General features: G+C 44.1%; 1 protein-coding gene across 1 annotated transcript; it reads right to left on the bottom strand.

Moving 5' to 3' along the window:
- Positions 1-3,558: 3,558 nt before the first annotated feature.
- Positions 3,559-8,351, bottom strand: LOC136463012 (SPX domain-containing protein 1-like). Its single transcript, XM_066462062.1, is given in 5 exon segments — positions 3,559-4,057; positions 4,165-6,300; positions 7,798-7,930; positions 8,038-8,190; positions 8,193-8,351. Coding segments are annotated over 4 exon segments (843 nt in total). The 3' UTR covers positions 3,559-4,057; positions 4,165-5,902.
- Positions 8,352-14,790: the final 6,439 nt, after the last annotated feature.

The raw sequence follows: 14,790 nt of genomic DNA, 5'->3' as shown, positions 1-14,790 counted from the left end.
TGCGTACATGACACAGCAACGAAGTGGCAACTTTATGGCAAATCTTCTTTGAGCACAAGCCACGAGGCATGGATGAGCAGCAGTGCAAGAACGAGAAGCTTAATGCCCAGCACAACATGTCAATCACCCCAGTCATCTGCAATGGCGGCAGCGAGTTCGGCCTCTCGAGATCAAAAAGATCATCTAGGGTTAGGTCTAGCGGGTCTACTTGCACTTAGATAAACCGTGAGTCCTAGAACATCTACAAGTGCAGTAATAGTAGATAGAACGAGAGAAAAAGAGGGATAGAAGAAGAGGGTGTCGAACCTGACACCGTAGAGGGAGATGGTCTAGAGGCTGCCATCTCATTCGTCGGTGAAGTCTGCGCACGGACAACGACGTTCGGGAAAGAGGTCGACGTCGGTGGAGCGGGGCGGCGCGGCTGGTGGCTTCCTGTCACTGGCTGCGTCCCTCTCTGGTCGGGATTAGGGTTTAGGTTTCGGTGGGGAGCTCGGCTGAGGTGAACCTCGTACTCATAGCCGTCGGCCCCCACCTCTATATATAGCGTAGTATGACAGGGGCCCTCCAGCCATAGTGGGCTGGGCGCCCCTGATCAGGGCGCGGATCAAAGGCCCAACTAGGCCATTGGGCCCAGTTTGGGATTAGAGATCAATCTAACAATCTCTCCCTTGATCTCCTACCATCTTTTAATTTCATATCATTTACTTTTGTTCATTCCATTACAGATTAGCGCATAGAGCATGTTTCATCGTCACGGTCAATTGCCGATAGATTTAACAACTACAACACACCACTCTATTCTAAAATAGATACTTAACTTTGGACCTTCTTTTGTCCAGGAATTATAGGCTTTCCCTTAAACCCATGCCAGCTACATGTTCTTTGAACACGTTGGGTGATAAGCCTTTTGTAAGCGGATCCGCGAGCATCTTTTTGGTACTTATATGCTCAAGACTTATGACATGATCCCGGACTTTATCTTTCACAACATAATACTTTATGTCAATGTGTTTGGCAGCACCACTTGACTTATTGTTGTCAGCATACTGTACTATAGGATTATTATCGCAGTATAACTTAAGTGGTCTATAGATGTCGTCAACCACCTTCAAACCGGATATGAACTTCTTTAGCCAGTTCACTTGCCCCGTTGTCTCATAACACGCTACAAACTCGGCATACATTGTGGACGATGTAGTGACGGTTTGCATTGAGCTTTTCCATGAAATAGCTCCCCCTGCGAGAGTGAATACATATCCAGATGTGGATTTTCTATCATCTCCCGTATAATTAGAATCTGAATATCCCACTATATGGAGTGAATCTGATCTTCTATATGTCATTATGAGGCTTTTCGTTCCTTGCAAATAACGCAAGACTTTCTTTACTAATTTCTAGTGTTCTGTTCCAGGATTGCTCTAGAATCTGCCAAGTAACCCGGTAACAAATGCCAAGTCAGGGCGCATACATACTTGAGCATATTGCAAGCTTCCGACAGCTGAAGCATATGAAACCGTTTTCATTTGATCGATCTCATACTGATTCCTGGGGCATTGAAAATCTCCATATTTATCGCCCTTGACTATAGGAGCAGGTGATGGACTACATTTGTGCATACTTAATTTCTTTAAGATTTTTTCTATGTATGCCTTTTGTGACAGTCCTAATACCCATTTACTTCTATCTCGGTGAATCTCGATCCCTAGAATGAACAAAGCTTCACCAAGATCTTTCATATCAAATTTTGAGGACAAAAACTTCTTTGTCTCCAGTAGTAGATTGACATCACTACTAGCAAGTAAGATATCATCCACATACAGGACAAGGAAGATAAACTTCCCATTCTTAAACTTTGCATAGACACAATTGTCCTCTACATTCTCTTTAAACCTAAAATTCCTTATTGTCTGATCAAACTTCAAGTACCACTGTCTTGAAGCTTGTTTTAATCCATAAATGAATTTCTTTAGGCGACATCCCATTCGTTCTTTTCCTTCCATGACAAAACCTTTCGGTTGTGCCATGTAAACATTTTCCTCCAAGTCCCCGTTGAGAAATGACGTCTTTACATCAATCTGATGTAATTCTAAATTGTAATGTGCCACTAATGCCATTATGATTATGAAGAAATCCTTACATGAGACTGGAGAAAATGTCTCATTGTAATCAATCCCTTCTCTTTGCGTAAAGCCTTTTGCCACAAGTCGCGCTTTATATCTCTCTATATTTTCTTGAGAGTTAAGTTTTGTTTTGTAGACCCATTTACAGCCTACTGTTTTGGCTCCTTTAGGAATTATTTCCAAGTCCCAAACTTTATTGGCATTCATAGATTTCATTTCATCTTCCATGGCCTCAAGCCACTTTGATGAATGATCACTTCTCATGGCTTCTTCAAATGAGGTGGGATCATCCTCCATTTGAAATTCCTCAGTATTGTATACTTCATAGTTAGTAGGAATAGCTGATTTTCTAACTCTTTGAGACCTTCTAGGGGCCTCCACATTTGGCACATCTTCTGTTTGAGGTTGTTGTTGCTCCCCCTCATGTGTGGCAATAGGTTCTACAGGATCCTGAAGAATAGGTTCCTCATCGTCATTCATTGTTGCCACAGGCGGAATAACAACAGCTGCTGGCACCATAATATCTTGCACTGTTGGTGCAGTGACAACAGGTAGTGAGAAAAATGGCTTATTAATCATCAGAGTGGGCGCATACACCCGCTTCTCTTCAAGGTCAATTTCTCGAGCTACCATGCTCCCCCTCATTATTTCATCCTCTAGAAAAATAGCGTGTCTCGTTTCCACAAACTTTGTATGTCTGTCTAGACAGTAGAAACGAAAACCTTTTGACTTTTCTAGGTAGCCAATGAAATAGCAACTTACTATTTTGGGATCTAGCTTCTCAATGTTTGGGTTAAATACTTTAGCCTCAGCAGGACTCCCCCACACACGTAAGTGGTTTAGTGAGGGTACTCTTCCTATCCACAACTCATATGGTGTTTTGGGTACCGACTTACTTGGTACTCTATTGAGAATATGAATGGCGGTTTTTAACGCCTCCATCCATAGGCTCAACGGTAAGGTGGAGTAACTTATCATACTGCGAACCATATCCATCAGGGTACGATTGCGTCTTTCAACTACTCCATTCTGCTGAGGTTCGCCCGGTGTAGAATACTGGGCTACTATGCCATTCTCCTGTAAGAACCTTGCAAAAGGTTCAGGAACTTAGCCATATGGGGCATGCCGACCGTAGTACTCCCCTCCACGGTCGGACCTGACCTTAATCTTTAAATTGTGTTGGTTTTCAACTTCTGCCTTAAATATCTCAAATTTATCCAATGCTTCTGTTATTTCTTTGATTAGATAAATGTAGCCATAACAGGAGTAATCATCTATGAATGTTATGAACGAATCATAACCATCCACACTCTTTACAGGAAACGGACCACAGATGTTTGTGTGAATAATCTGTAAAATTCATGCGCTTCATTTGACATCTTTCTTAATTTTCTTTACATACTTTCCTTTATGCATTCTCTGCATTGTTCTAAATCTGAGAACTATAATGGAGGAAGAATATCATTCTTAACTAGTCTTTCTATTATCCCCCTCAAAATATGGCCTAAACGACAGTGCCATAATTTCGATGACGCATCGTGAGCTCTCTTTCATTTTCTGTTTACATTCGCAGACGAGGATACATTCTCATTGTCGCACGCAACGTTCCCATCATCGCATACAACATTCACATCATCACGTAGTGATAACAAATAAAGCTCATTTTGTAAGATAGCAAGACCAACACATGCATTATTAAATGTTATCTTACATTTGCCATTTCCAAAATGGCAATCATATCCATCATTGTCCAAGCATGAAACACTAATCAAGTTTCTCTGTAAAGAGGGAACATAAAGTGCATCTCTAAGTAAAAGTGTGAAGTCATCAGCAAGCTCTAGAGAAAGATCGCCAACGGCTTCAACATCTGCTCGGACTCCATTTGCAATTTTAACGTGTCTTTCTCTTCTTTGTGTAGTCCTTGTCGAACGGAATCCCTGTAAGGAATTAGCAACATGAACAGTTGCACCTGAGTCAATCCACCAAACAGATTTCAAATACTGTACATACAGGGATTCATTTATGAACGTAATAATGTTCTCACCTTTCTTTGCCATGATTATCTTTAAGTAATCGGGACAATCTTTCTTATAATGTCCCGTCTTCTTGTAATAGAGACACTGGTCTTTCTCTACTGTGAACTTGTTCTACTGAGGCTGAAGCATGTGACCCTTTCCCTTTGACTTTGAGGAAGAGTTAGCATTATTATTCTTTTTCTTATTGTCTTTCACATAATTGATAGTGCCACCATTGGCAGCTTTCATTCTCTCCTCCTCTTGCACACACATAGCCATGAGCCTCTCTAAGTCCCACTTCTCGGGCTGTATGTTGTAATTGACAATAAAAGTGTTAAATTCCTTTGGCAAGGAAGCAAAAATTAGATGGATAAAGAACTCTTCCTTGAGAGCCAGATCCATTGGTTTTAGCTTGGATGCCAAATTGTTCATCCTTAGTATGTGCTCTCTTATGCCACCATTTCCAGAGTACCTCTTTATCACCAGCTGCTTTATCAGCTGGGTAGCATATGTCTTTGAAGAGCCATTGAACTGACTCTTTATTCTATCGAGGTACTTGGTGACCGTGTCACACTCTAGGATTGAGCCCACAATTACAGGCTCAATCATGTTCTTTATCGCAACCAAACATTTCTTGTTGGCAGTGACCCACTTCCTATGCTCAAGGTCATAGGACATCTTTTGGGATGTAAAATCCCTCTCTCTAGTTGCCCAAGCGGCATCAGCCTCGTTTGTCTCCCTTACCGGTGTCACAGGCTCAGTGGGACACGGTGAGGTGACTACCCAGTCCACCTCAGCCAAGATGAAGGCCAGGTCAATCTTTTTCTTCCACTCCGTGTAGTTGTCACCTTTGAGAGTGGGGATTTCTTTGATACAACCCATCAAGTTGTATCCGCCTGACACCGTAGAGGGAGATGGTCCAGAGGCCGCCATCTTATTTGTCGGTGAAGTCTGCGCATGGGCAGCGACGTTCAGGGAAGAGGTCGACGTCGGTGGAGCAGGGCGACGCGGCTAGTGGCTTCCCGTCACTGGCTGCGCCCCTCTCTGATCGGGATTATGGTTTAGGTTTCAGTGGGGAGCTCAGCTCAGGCGAACCTCGTACTCAGAGCCATCGGCCCCTACCTCTATATATAGCGCAGTATGACAGGGGCCCTCCAGCCATAGTGGGCTGGGCGCCCCCAATCAGGACGCAGATCAAAGGCCCAACTAGACCGTTTGGCCCAGTTTGGGATTAGAGATCAATCTAACAATGCTCTGATAACATTGTCGAGATCGAAAAGATCATCTAGGGTTAGGTCTAGCAAGTCTACTTGCACTTAGATAAACCATGAGTCCTAGAACATCTACAAGTGTAGTAACAATAGATAGAACGAGAGAAAAAGAGGGGTAAAAGAAGAGGGTGTCAAACTTGACACCGCAGAGGGAGATGGTCCAGAGGCCGCCATCCCGTTCATCGGTGAAGTCTGCGCACGGGCAGCGACGTTCGGGGAAGAGGTCGACGTCGGTGGAGCGAGACGGCGCGGCTGGTGACTTCCCGTCACTGGCTGTGCCCCTCTCCGATCAGGATTAGGGTTTAGGTTTCGGTGGGGAGCTCGACTCAAGCGAACCTCGTACTCAGAGCCACCAACCCCCACCTCTATAAATAGCGCAGTGTGATGGGGGCCCTCCAGCCATAGTGGGCTGGGCACCCCCGATCAGGGCGCGGATCAAAGACCCAACTAGGCCGTTGGGCCCAGTTTAGGATTAGAGATCAATCTAACACGGCCCTCACCGTAGTGGCGGTAGGGAGAATGCGCTCACTATGGAGCTCCCGCTCCTTATCTCCCTGAGCGCCCTGAGTGCGGCCACCGTGCTCTTCAGGTACATGCTCTCCATGTCCTCGATTTCCTCCAGCTCCATGTCCCCAGTGCCATTGCCGTTGGCCAGCGAGGCGCTGGGCTTCGCCAGCTTGTCGTCGCTGTCACTGTCTTCTTTACCGTCGTCTTCGCTTGGCACAGACCGCTGGTTTCGGGGCAGGAGCTGGTCCAGCATCTCCTCACACTCCTTGACGAGCTTGTACAGGACGTCGGTAGCGCAGAATGGCTCCTGCATTACGTTCTGGATGAAGGGCAGGCGGATCAGTGCGCCGGTCCTCTTGTCGTACTTCTTGAGGATCTTGACCAGTCCTGGTTAAACAGAGCATAACTCTGTCAGTCACAAGCGCAATTGGCAGTAGGACGAACCGGCCGAGCAGCTAAAACTAATAAGGAGCCTACCTTTTCTTTGTTCAAGTTCACTACTACTTATATTACCAACAGAATCATCCATTGTTGCACCTTAAGGAGAGCCAAGACGATATGTGTAAAGGACATGGCTGTAAACCCACCTAACTTCTACGAATTAGAAAGCTTACTAGAACTTCTTCAATTAGTTAAAATGAATTTTGATATAGATTACATGTATATAACCAAACCATAATCCAGAATACTAAAGCAATTCTTTATCAAAAAAGGGAACAATTTTGCAGACATAACCTTTTTCCAGATATAGGTATCTTCCACTTCAGCTATTGTACACAAAAGTGTACAAGTACATAGAACCAGAAAATAATATATCTTAGTAAAGCATGAAACATTCATTTAAGTGTACTGAAAGCACCAAGATGTGCATATTTGGAGCTCCAATGTTAAGACCTAATTTTAATAGAACGTTCAAGTACAGTATGGTCAAAGGCTCAAAGCTACAACTTTAGTTCAGTACTTCAGTTTCAATTTCAATGCGAAAAGCCGATTATGCATGACACCGAAGAGAAAAACTTCAACATAGGAGTAACTAAGCGTTTTTTTTCATTGAGAAGAAAACATTATGCATAACACAAGAAAAAATGGTTATTTTAAAAAAATGGAGATAAATGGTTATTCCATGTCTAGCTAAAAGAGTCAAATAGTGTCGTCAGTCCATTAGTCCTTAAATTTGCTAGTTTTAAATATTTTTAAGTTGATTTGAGTGTTGACATGATTCCACAAAGTTTAGTGGGAAACCACACTCATTGCACGTGACCCGCAGTGGTGAATAAAGACTCTTTTCATTATCGTCCCACGGTCTAATGGAACCACTACACTTTTATTTGGCACATGACCCACGGTGGTGAATAAGACTGTTCATGTTTCACTAGTACTCTAGCCTTGCAAGTGAGACGGGTAGTTCAAGAATTTTGGAAAAATAGTGATGCTTATGTACATTGATGAGTATGACCAATCTGTTTGAATTCAATGCAAAAACTAGACAGCCAGGACCTTTTGGCACGAGGAGAGAATGGTGACATTTACAAAATGAACAATGCAGTTCAAATTTGTAGTCATGTAAACATTTTGTCCGTCAATTTTTTAAGGTGACATAAAATCTATAGTTCATGTCTCCTACGAGGCACATGTCAAACTTATTACGTAAGTTACATCAAATCAACTAATAATATTTAACATATATACTATAAAATAGATTGATCGGATTATTTTAAAATCATATATAAAATGACATGTGATACGATACCATAGAATATTCCAGTCCTGGTTCCACGTGGTAAGGGGACATGGATACATACACTGTTGCAGATCTCAATTATTATAACCTAACATGACAAGCGGTAAAGAGAAACAGGGCGCGGCAGGGGAGCGCGTGCTCACCGGTGTAATTGAGCGCGCTGTAGTTCTCGAGGAGGACCATCTCGCCGTGGAAGTCGACGATCTCCTTCCGCACCCGCAGCAGCTCCTCCACCAACCCCATCTCCATGGCACTCACCACCCTGTCCGGTAACTCCTGCGTCCCCTCAATCCGACGACCCACACAGGAATCAGACCACTATTCGCCGAGATAGAGAGGGGGGATAATTGGATCAAGGAACCGATCGGTCAAGCAATAATTACCTTCAGCCGGATGACGTAGTCCTCCTCCTTCTCGAGGAAGAGGGCGTTGAACTTGTCAAGCTCGGCGTCGAGGAGGGCGACAAACCCGGCCTCCTCCGGGGTCATCGCCGGCGAGGAGCCACCACCGTCGCCCAGGTGCTGGCGCTTGCTCCGCCATCGCCCACGCGCTAGCGCTTGCTCCGCCGCTCGCCGGCGCCGGCGCCGGTGCCGATTTGCTTGAGCCGCTTCTTGAGGTCCTTGTAGGACAGGAACTTGTCGCGCCAGTCGGGGAGCGCCTCCACGATCTGGTTGTTCAGGCTCTTGCCGAACTTCATTGTGATTTTGTGAGGAGGAGCCAGAATTTGATGCAAGTGGTGGAGAATTCGCGGTGAGAATTGGGAGTGTGGGGGAGGTTGAGAGGAGAGATAAATAGGGGGCGGATGCAGAGGAGGACGAACGGAGGATATGCGGGGTGGTGATGGGAAGCTCAGAATATTCCGGACGACGATATCTCGCGCGGCCGTGGCGGTTTTATTCGTGACGCGCGGCTTCATCACTTTGGATGAGTTCAGTTTGGTGGGACGAAAAATGCTAGGGGCACCCAAAGGGTGTATACAAATTAAATGGGCCATGTCATTTGGGGCTATAATTTTACTCCAATTATTGAGGCGTGGAAGACCAGTACCTCAGGCTAGATCCAAATCACTCAAACACAGATTTTAACATTCACCTATCATTTTTTTATGTACAACTTTGTTGTAACTTACCAAACAGGTTGAGCATCCAAGTACGGTACCCTATAAGTCCATTTGGAATGCAGGAATTTCATTTGGGAGCATAGGAATTTCATAGAAATTATACAAGAATTTTGTAGAAATCAGTTCATTCTCATAGGAAAACACATGAGACAGGAAAGTTTCCAGGATTATAAAAGGGTCCTATATTGTAATAAGTTGTGTAGTTGTTGCTGAGTCTTTGAAAATAGGGACTAGAAGCTTGGAGAACATGAAATGTAAAAGTGGCAATGATTGGCAAAAGCAAAGATAACATGAACTGCGGTCGTGACAGGCCAACGTGCTTCACCATTTGAAGCCATACATGATAAATAATCTACCCTGAATGTACTATTGCAGCACAAAACAAAGGAAGTCTAAGAGAGTTAAGTGTAGAATAATAAATAAAGGAAGCCAAGGGATGTCACCCTCAAGGTTTAATAATGGAAATGCACTAGTAGAGATTTCTCCTATAAGGGCCCTAGCATAGTCATACATCTTGTGCAACCAAACAAAGAACACACAGGGAAAGATGAACACTACATTAAACAGACAAGCTGGCTTTCTCTTTTAGTAGGCCCAAACACAAGAAACTGAACCGAGACTAACCTTACACAGAGTGGACTATTACATCTAAAATGACATCATATTTTAGCTTTGTCAAACTTCATAGGGATGAACATGGTGGCACAAAACTAAACAATTCGAACTTGGGGTGTTAATTAATTTATACATCAAACATGGGGTGGAATAACAGAAAGATGGTGCACGAAGGAGCTGAGCACACAATGATGAAGACTTGCATTCAAAGTTTTCTAAAAACTAGATGAGTGCCCGTGCGTTGCAACGGGTGCAACATAAATTGAATGAGATGTTTGTTAGCCAAGTCAAAATCAAGAATATATCAATTCAATTTTTCATGTGTATTATACCATGATAATGTCTATAAACACATTCATTATTGTAATGAATCTGAAATAAAAGCTAGGCTTGGAGCTTGTTGTCTGAAAGCTACGACAAACATCAGTTGTCTCAAAGGCTGAAAATTTATTGCTAGGCATCGAATTGAATTTATCCATGGTCTGCCTTGCCAAAACATGTATACTCGGACTTACAATATCCATATCGGCATGAGGCATGGCAATAATTCATTTTTTGGGAAAAAAGTATTTGTTGTCAACAAGCAACGCGAAGGATGACGAACGAGATTTGGATCACAATCATGATCATTGCGTGGTGATATTCCAATAAATTTCTTTCTCTTCCCATAATTCTCTTTCCATTTTATTTACTTGCCTTCCAGTGTCTCCATGTGGTGATTATTTGCCTGTCGGATATGGATCGCATGAGATGCGGTGATTATTTGCCTGCCGGATATGGATCGCATGAGTGTTTTGGTCCTGCCGAGTAGATGTTGACAATCCGTATGTTTTAGTTGTAGAGATAGAGATAGAGAAAAGAAAATTATGACCTTTTTTGAGACAACAAGAAAAATAAGATTGAAGGCACTACTATTTCTATTGATCTTGGACTTTGAACTTTTCTAGGTCTCAACGTCCCTTTTGCTTTTCTAGGTATGATGCTTGGACTTTTTGACTTTCGAGACAGAAATAGCATGTGTTATGTGTTGTTAGCTTATTGGCTCATGATCTTTCGATTTATAAATATAATTGGTTATAGTTTTTTTATTTGCGTGAGAACGCTGCTTGTTTTAGCTCAGCAAAACATGCTATGAACTAAATGTCAATGCAGATTTTTTTTTGACACAACGCTAATATAGAAATAAACAAATAAGTACTTTAAAAACTAGGCAATCTCAATTACAAGGATCCATCGTTGTCCCTGTATGTTCTTGCTCATTAAAAATATGGTGTATCAGTATTGGTCCAATGTGCAAAACCAGCTACTAAAGGAAAGAGGTCTAGTAGTTTCTTAGTTTTTTTTACCTGTTTGGCTTTATTAGCTTGCATGCCCCAACTTGGGGAGACAACTTAGAATAATGCCATTCTCCACATTGTAGGCAACAATGTTGAAGGCTTCTATGGAATATCCTATATCCTATTCTTAAACCAATACTCGATCCAAATCCAAAGGTTACCACGAAATATCGCCCCGAGATACCCTACTCTTCACATGTCACTGTCATCATTTAGGCCTTGTTTAGTTCCTCCCCTAAAGTTTACTCCATATCCCATTGAATGTTTAGACACATGCATAAAATATTAAATACAGACTAAAAAATAACTAATTGCATATTTTGCGACTAATTTACGAGATAAATCTTTTAAGCCTAATTAGTCTATGATTTAACAATGTGGTGCCACAGTACACACATGTGCTAATGACAGATTAATTAGGCTTAATAAATTCGTCTCACGGATTACTGACGGATTCTGTAATTTGTTTTTTATTAGTATCCGAACACCCCATGCGACACCCCATGTAACACCCGATGTGACACCCCAAAACTTTACACCCTAAATTTAAACAAGGCCTTACTACATTTCTTGGCACTTGCATAAATAATGGACTGCATTTTTGTTTTTGAGTTTATACGACAAGACACATTTTTCAATCAGGCAGAGTTGAGCTGATGAAAACTTCATTCTATGTGCAACTCTCTCACATGGATCACCAGCTGCACAAGGACGGGAGGAGAGAAGGGGGAGCACGTGGAGAACCACGCCTCCTCCATCGCCCTTAGCGCCACCCCTAGCGCTGCCGACGCTTGCCGGCCCTCCGCCCTGTGGCTAGCTCCAATGACTCTCCTAGAGCTGCTGTCGCCATAGGTGGATCCTTCGATGTCTCCTCTGCTCCTTCCAGGCCATCGTCTAGGACGGGCGTCTCTGGACTGAGCAGTCGATATTGCCGTGGCCTCGGGTTCATGCCATGGAGCTCCAAGGCCTCAGTTCTCGCCCAGGAGTTGGCGTCCAAAAGGTGATCAGAAGCAAGTTTGGCTGCACGGTGTCCTCGACGATCTAGGGTCGTGCCTTCTTTCTGGTCGCCTCCTTTGGTCGCTGTAAGTTCAAGCTCTCCTCGGCTTTGGTCGGAGCCATTCTCCAGGCTACGATCGGAGGCATTGCCTCAGATTTCGTAGTTCTCCAGCTTGCTGATAGAGTCTTTCGTTTCTCGGTTTCTTCGAGTTCGGTTGGTTTTCATGTTGTTAAATTGCGTTCTTTTGAGTGTTCTTTGTAACCCCCTAGGTGTTAGGCTTGCATAATTTCACTTGCATTGCATGAGCATAATCATCAAGCATTCATATATAAGATTTTACATGTGTAACATACAATTGAAACATGTGAAACATGCCTTGTTATTTTATGTTTCCATATGTGTATGCTTATGATCATGTGTGAATAAGTGTAAGTGGTTGATGTTGGTCACTAAAACACCTTAGCTACACTTAGAATGACTAATGAAACAATGTTCATGTAGATCACTTTATCTAATTAAGCTCCTAAGTGATGATGTGCTTGTTGACCTAAGGAGTATTTATATGTAACCAATGTATAAAATGTATGTGGAACCTTAGGAATACCTTTAACATGTTTAGAATGTCACTATGAACAACTTTGGTATTCATGACTAAGGCTAGTTTGGTCTCTAAGTCATAGTTATAGTGTAAGTCATCATTTTCAAGTGGTATGTTTGACCTAGGTTGAACTATGTCATAGAATGTTTGCATGGCAAAGCACCCTTAAGAAAGTTGTAATACTTTATTAGAGCAACAACTTTTATTTTTGGGTCTTGAGCTAATTCAGTGCATAGCTTGGTCATTTTGAGCTCACAAGAATCAACATTTCACTGAATTTGGAACTTGAATTTTTTTCTAAGTCTAACTAATCTGACAGCGTTGATGTGCCTGCCTTTGTGATGATTTAACTCAATAACCGTTGTGAATTAGGAGATGAGTTCTAAAGCAATTTTGTAGCTGGTATGTAGCTCTACAATTTTTGTTTTGACATCGTGCACAAATTCGTTTGGGTTTAGGAGATGGGAAGGCTTGAAATCGCGTCGTTAGGTCTGCCATCGGGATCTGATGGACGCCATGTCGGGCCATGTCGTGGCCGACCGGGCGTAGCACCTGGCCGCTGCGTGGCCGCCGCTGGCCAGCATCGGGCCCTTATCGCAGCGTGCTGGCACGCAATATCTAAGAGGTCGTGCTGCTCATTCCGCACTCACGCGCTCACTCTCTCCCTCTCCACTGCTCTCTCTCGCTCTCGCCGCAGAAGCACCGAGCGCTGCCAAGCCACAGCGTTGCTCCACCGTTGCCTAGCGCCCGCTCCACTGTGCCATTGCCGCCTCCACCTTGCCAGTAGTTGCGACGTGTTCTCCTCTACCTCCTCGACACATTAGCAGTGCCAGATGAGCTACGGTGAGGGCAAAATCACCGTTCTCGTCCTTGCCGGAAAGCTCAGCTTCCATGGCCCCCTTCATGGCGAGCTCACCGCTGCTCGGCTCCATCACGTATTCCTTCACATTCTTTGCGTTAGAGCTTGGTTAGGGTGTAGTCTAGCTTGTAGCATGACCTCACCACAAATGGTTGCCTCACCAGTATGGAACACTAAGCGCAGCACCATCGCGCTCTCACCGCCGCGCACGTGGACACCCTCGCCGGTGCTTCCACCCAAACCCTAGATAGTCTAGATAGGCCAGCATCGTTGAAAGGTCCTTGTGTGGTTTTGGTAATCGAGTGACAACCTAGGTGGACTAATTATGTTTATGTGAGATACACAGGTGATTAGTCCACAGGTACATGTGTGTGAGCAACATATGCCATGAAGGTGAAAATAGCTTGGAGATGTTGCAAAGCTCACACATGTGATGATGAAGGAGCTCATTACAAATGAGACATGACATTGAGTCATGTGATCAAGGTGGAGAAGATCAAGACATGACTTAGCTTGATGGACCGGTTGCAAGCGTGAAGGGCAAGTTGGAGGCTTTGGAGCGATGGACCGCGTGGCGGTGAAGCTTAAGCAAGACTTGGCGTCGATGGACGAAGGCAACGGTGAAAAGCAAGTGAAGTCAAGATTGATGAACCAATATGATCACATGATGATATGAAGTGGATCATATCATTATTGATCATGTTGGTGCATGTGTTGCATCAACATTGGAGGAGATGAAATGGAATGCGCAAGGCAAAGGTATAACCTAGGGCATTTCATTTCACCAGTCATAGGTGTGTAGAGAAGTTGATGATCGGGTTTAGGATAGATGGTTGTACTATTAAGAGGGGCAAACTTGTTTGCATATCGGTCATCTAGTGCCACTCGAATGATCTAACTTTGCATCATCGCTAGGATTAAGTGGCGTGGCAAGTTGAGTGGCTAATCCTTTGAAAAATGATTGTGAAAATGCTAACACACATACACATGGCGTCTGAGGTTGAACGGAGGCGACACATGGCGAGCATCCGTTGATCGGACACTGAGGTCCTACGTCCGGTCGATATGACTGGCGCGTCCGGTCAACCCAAAAAACGCCCAGTGAAGGTGTAACGGCTATTTTAGCCCGTGGGGCTATAAATAGAAGGGGGTCTCGGCCATGGCTGGGGTGGAGCACCTCGAGGGACTTTGTGTCCATGCTTGAGAGTGCTTGGGAGCCCTCCATATCACATATGCTTGATAGTGATCATCCGATTGTGTAAGAGAGCGATTCTAGTGCGATTGCATCGTGAGGTTGCATCGAGTGGCACTAGGTGATCAAGTTGCAAGCCGGTGGTGCTTGTTACTCTTGGAGGTTGCCACCTCCTAGATAGCTTGGTGGTGGTCTCCATCGAAGCCTGCAAGAAGCTTGTGCAGTGCTCCGGAGAAGAGCTTTGTGAGGGGCATTGTGCTCGCCCCGCGGGAGCTACGAAGAGCATCTCTAGTAAAGCGTGTCACTGAGCTACCCTCACTTTCAGGGTAGGTTCCTACGGTGCCCGACGTGCGGGCTTGGCGGGGTGATGCCAATTAGCCGCCGAACCACCAAGTGAGCGGTCGACACAATGGGGACT

The sequence above is a fragment of the Miscanthus floridulus genome, chromosome 7 (genome assembly GCF_019320115.1).
Source record: "Miscanthus floridulus cultivar M001 chromosome 7, ASM1932011v1, whole genome shotgun sequence".
NCBI classification, from domain to species: Eukaryota; Viridiplantae; Streptophyta; class Magnoliopsida; order Poales; family Poaceae; genus Miscanthus; species Miscanthus floridulus.
The sequence above is the reverse complement of the archived record's forward strand: the minus strand, read 5'-3'. Positions and strand labels throughout refer to the sequence as shown.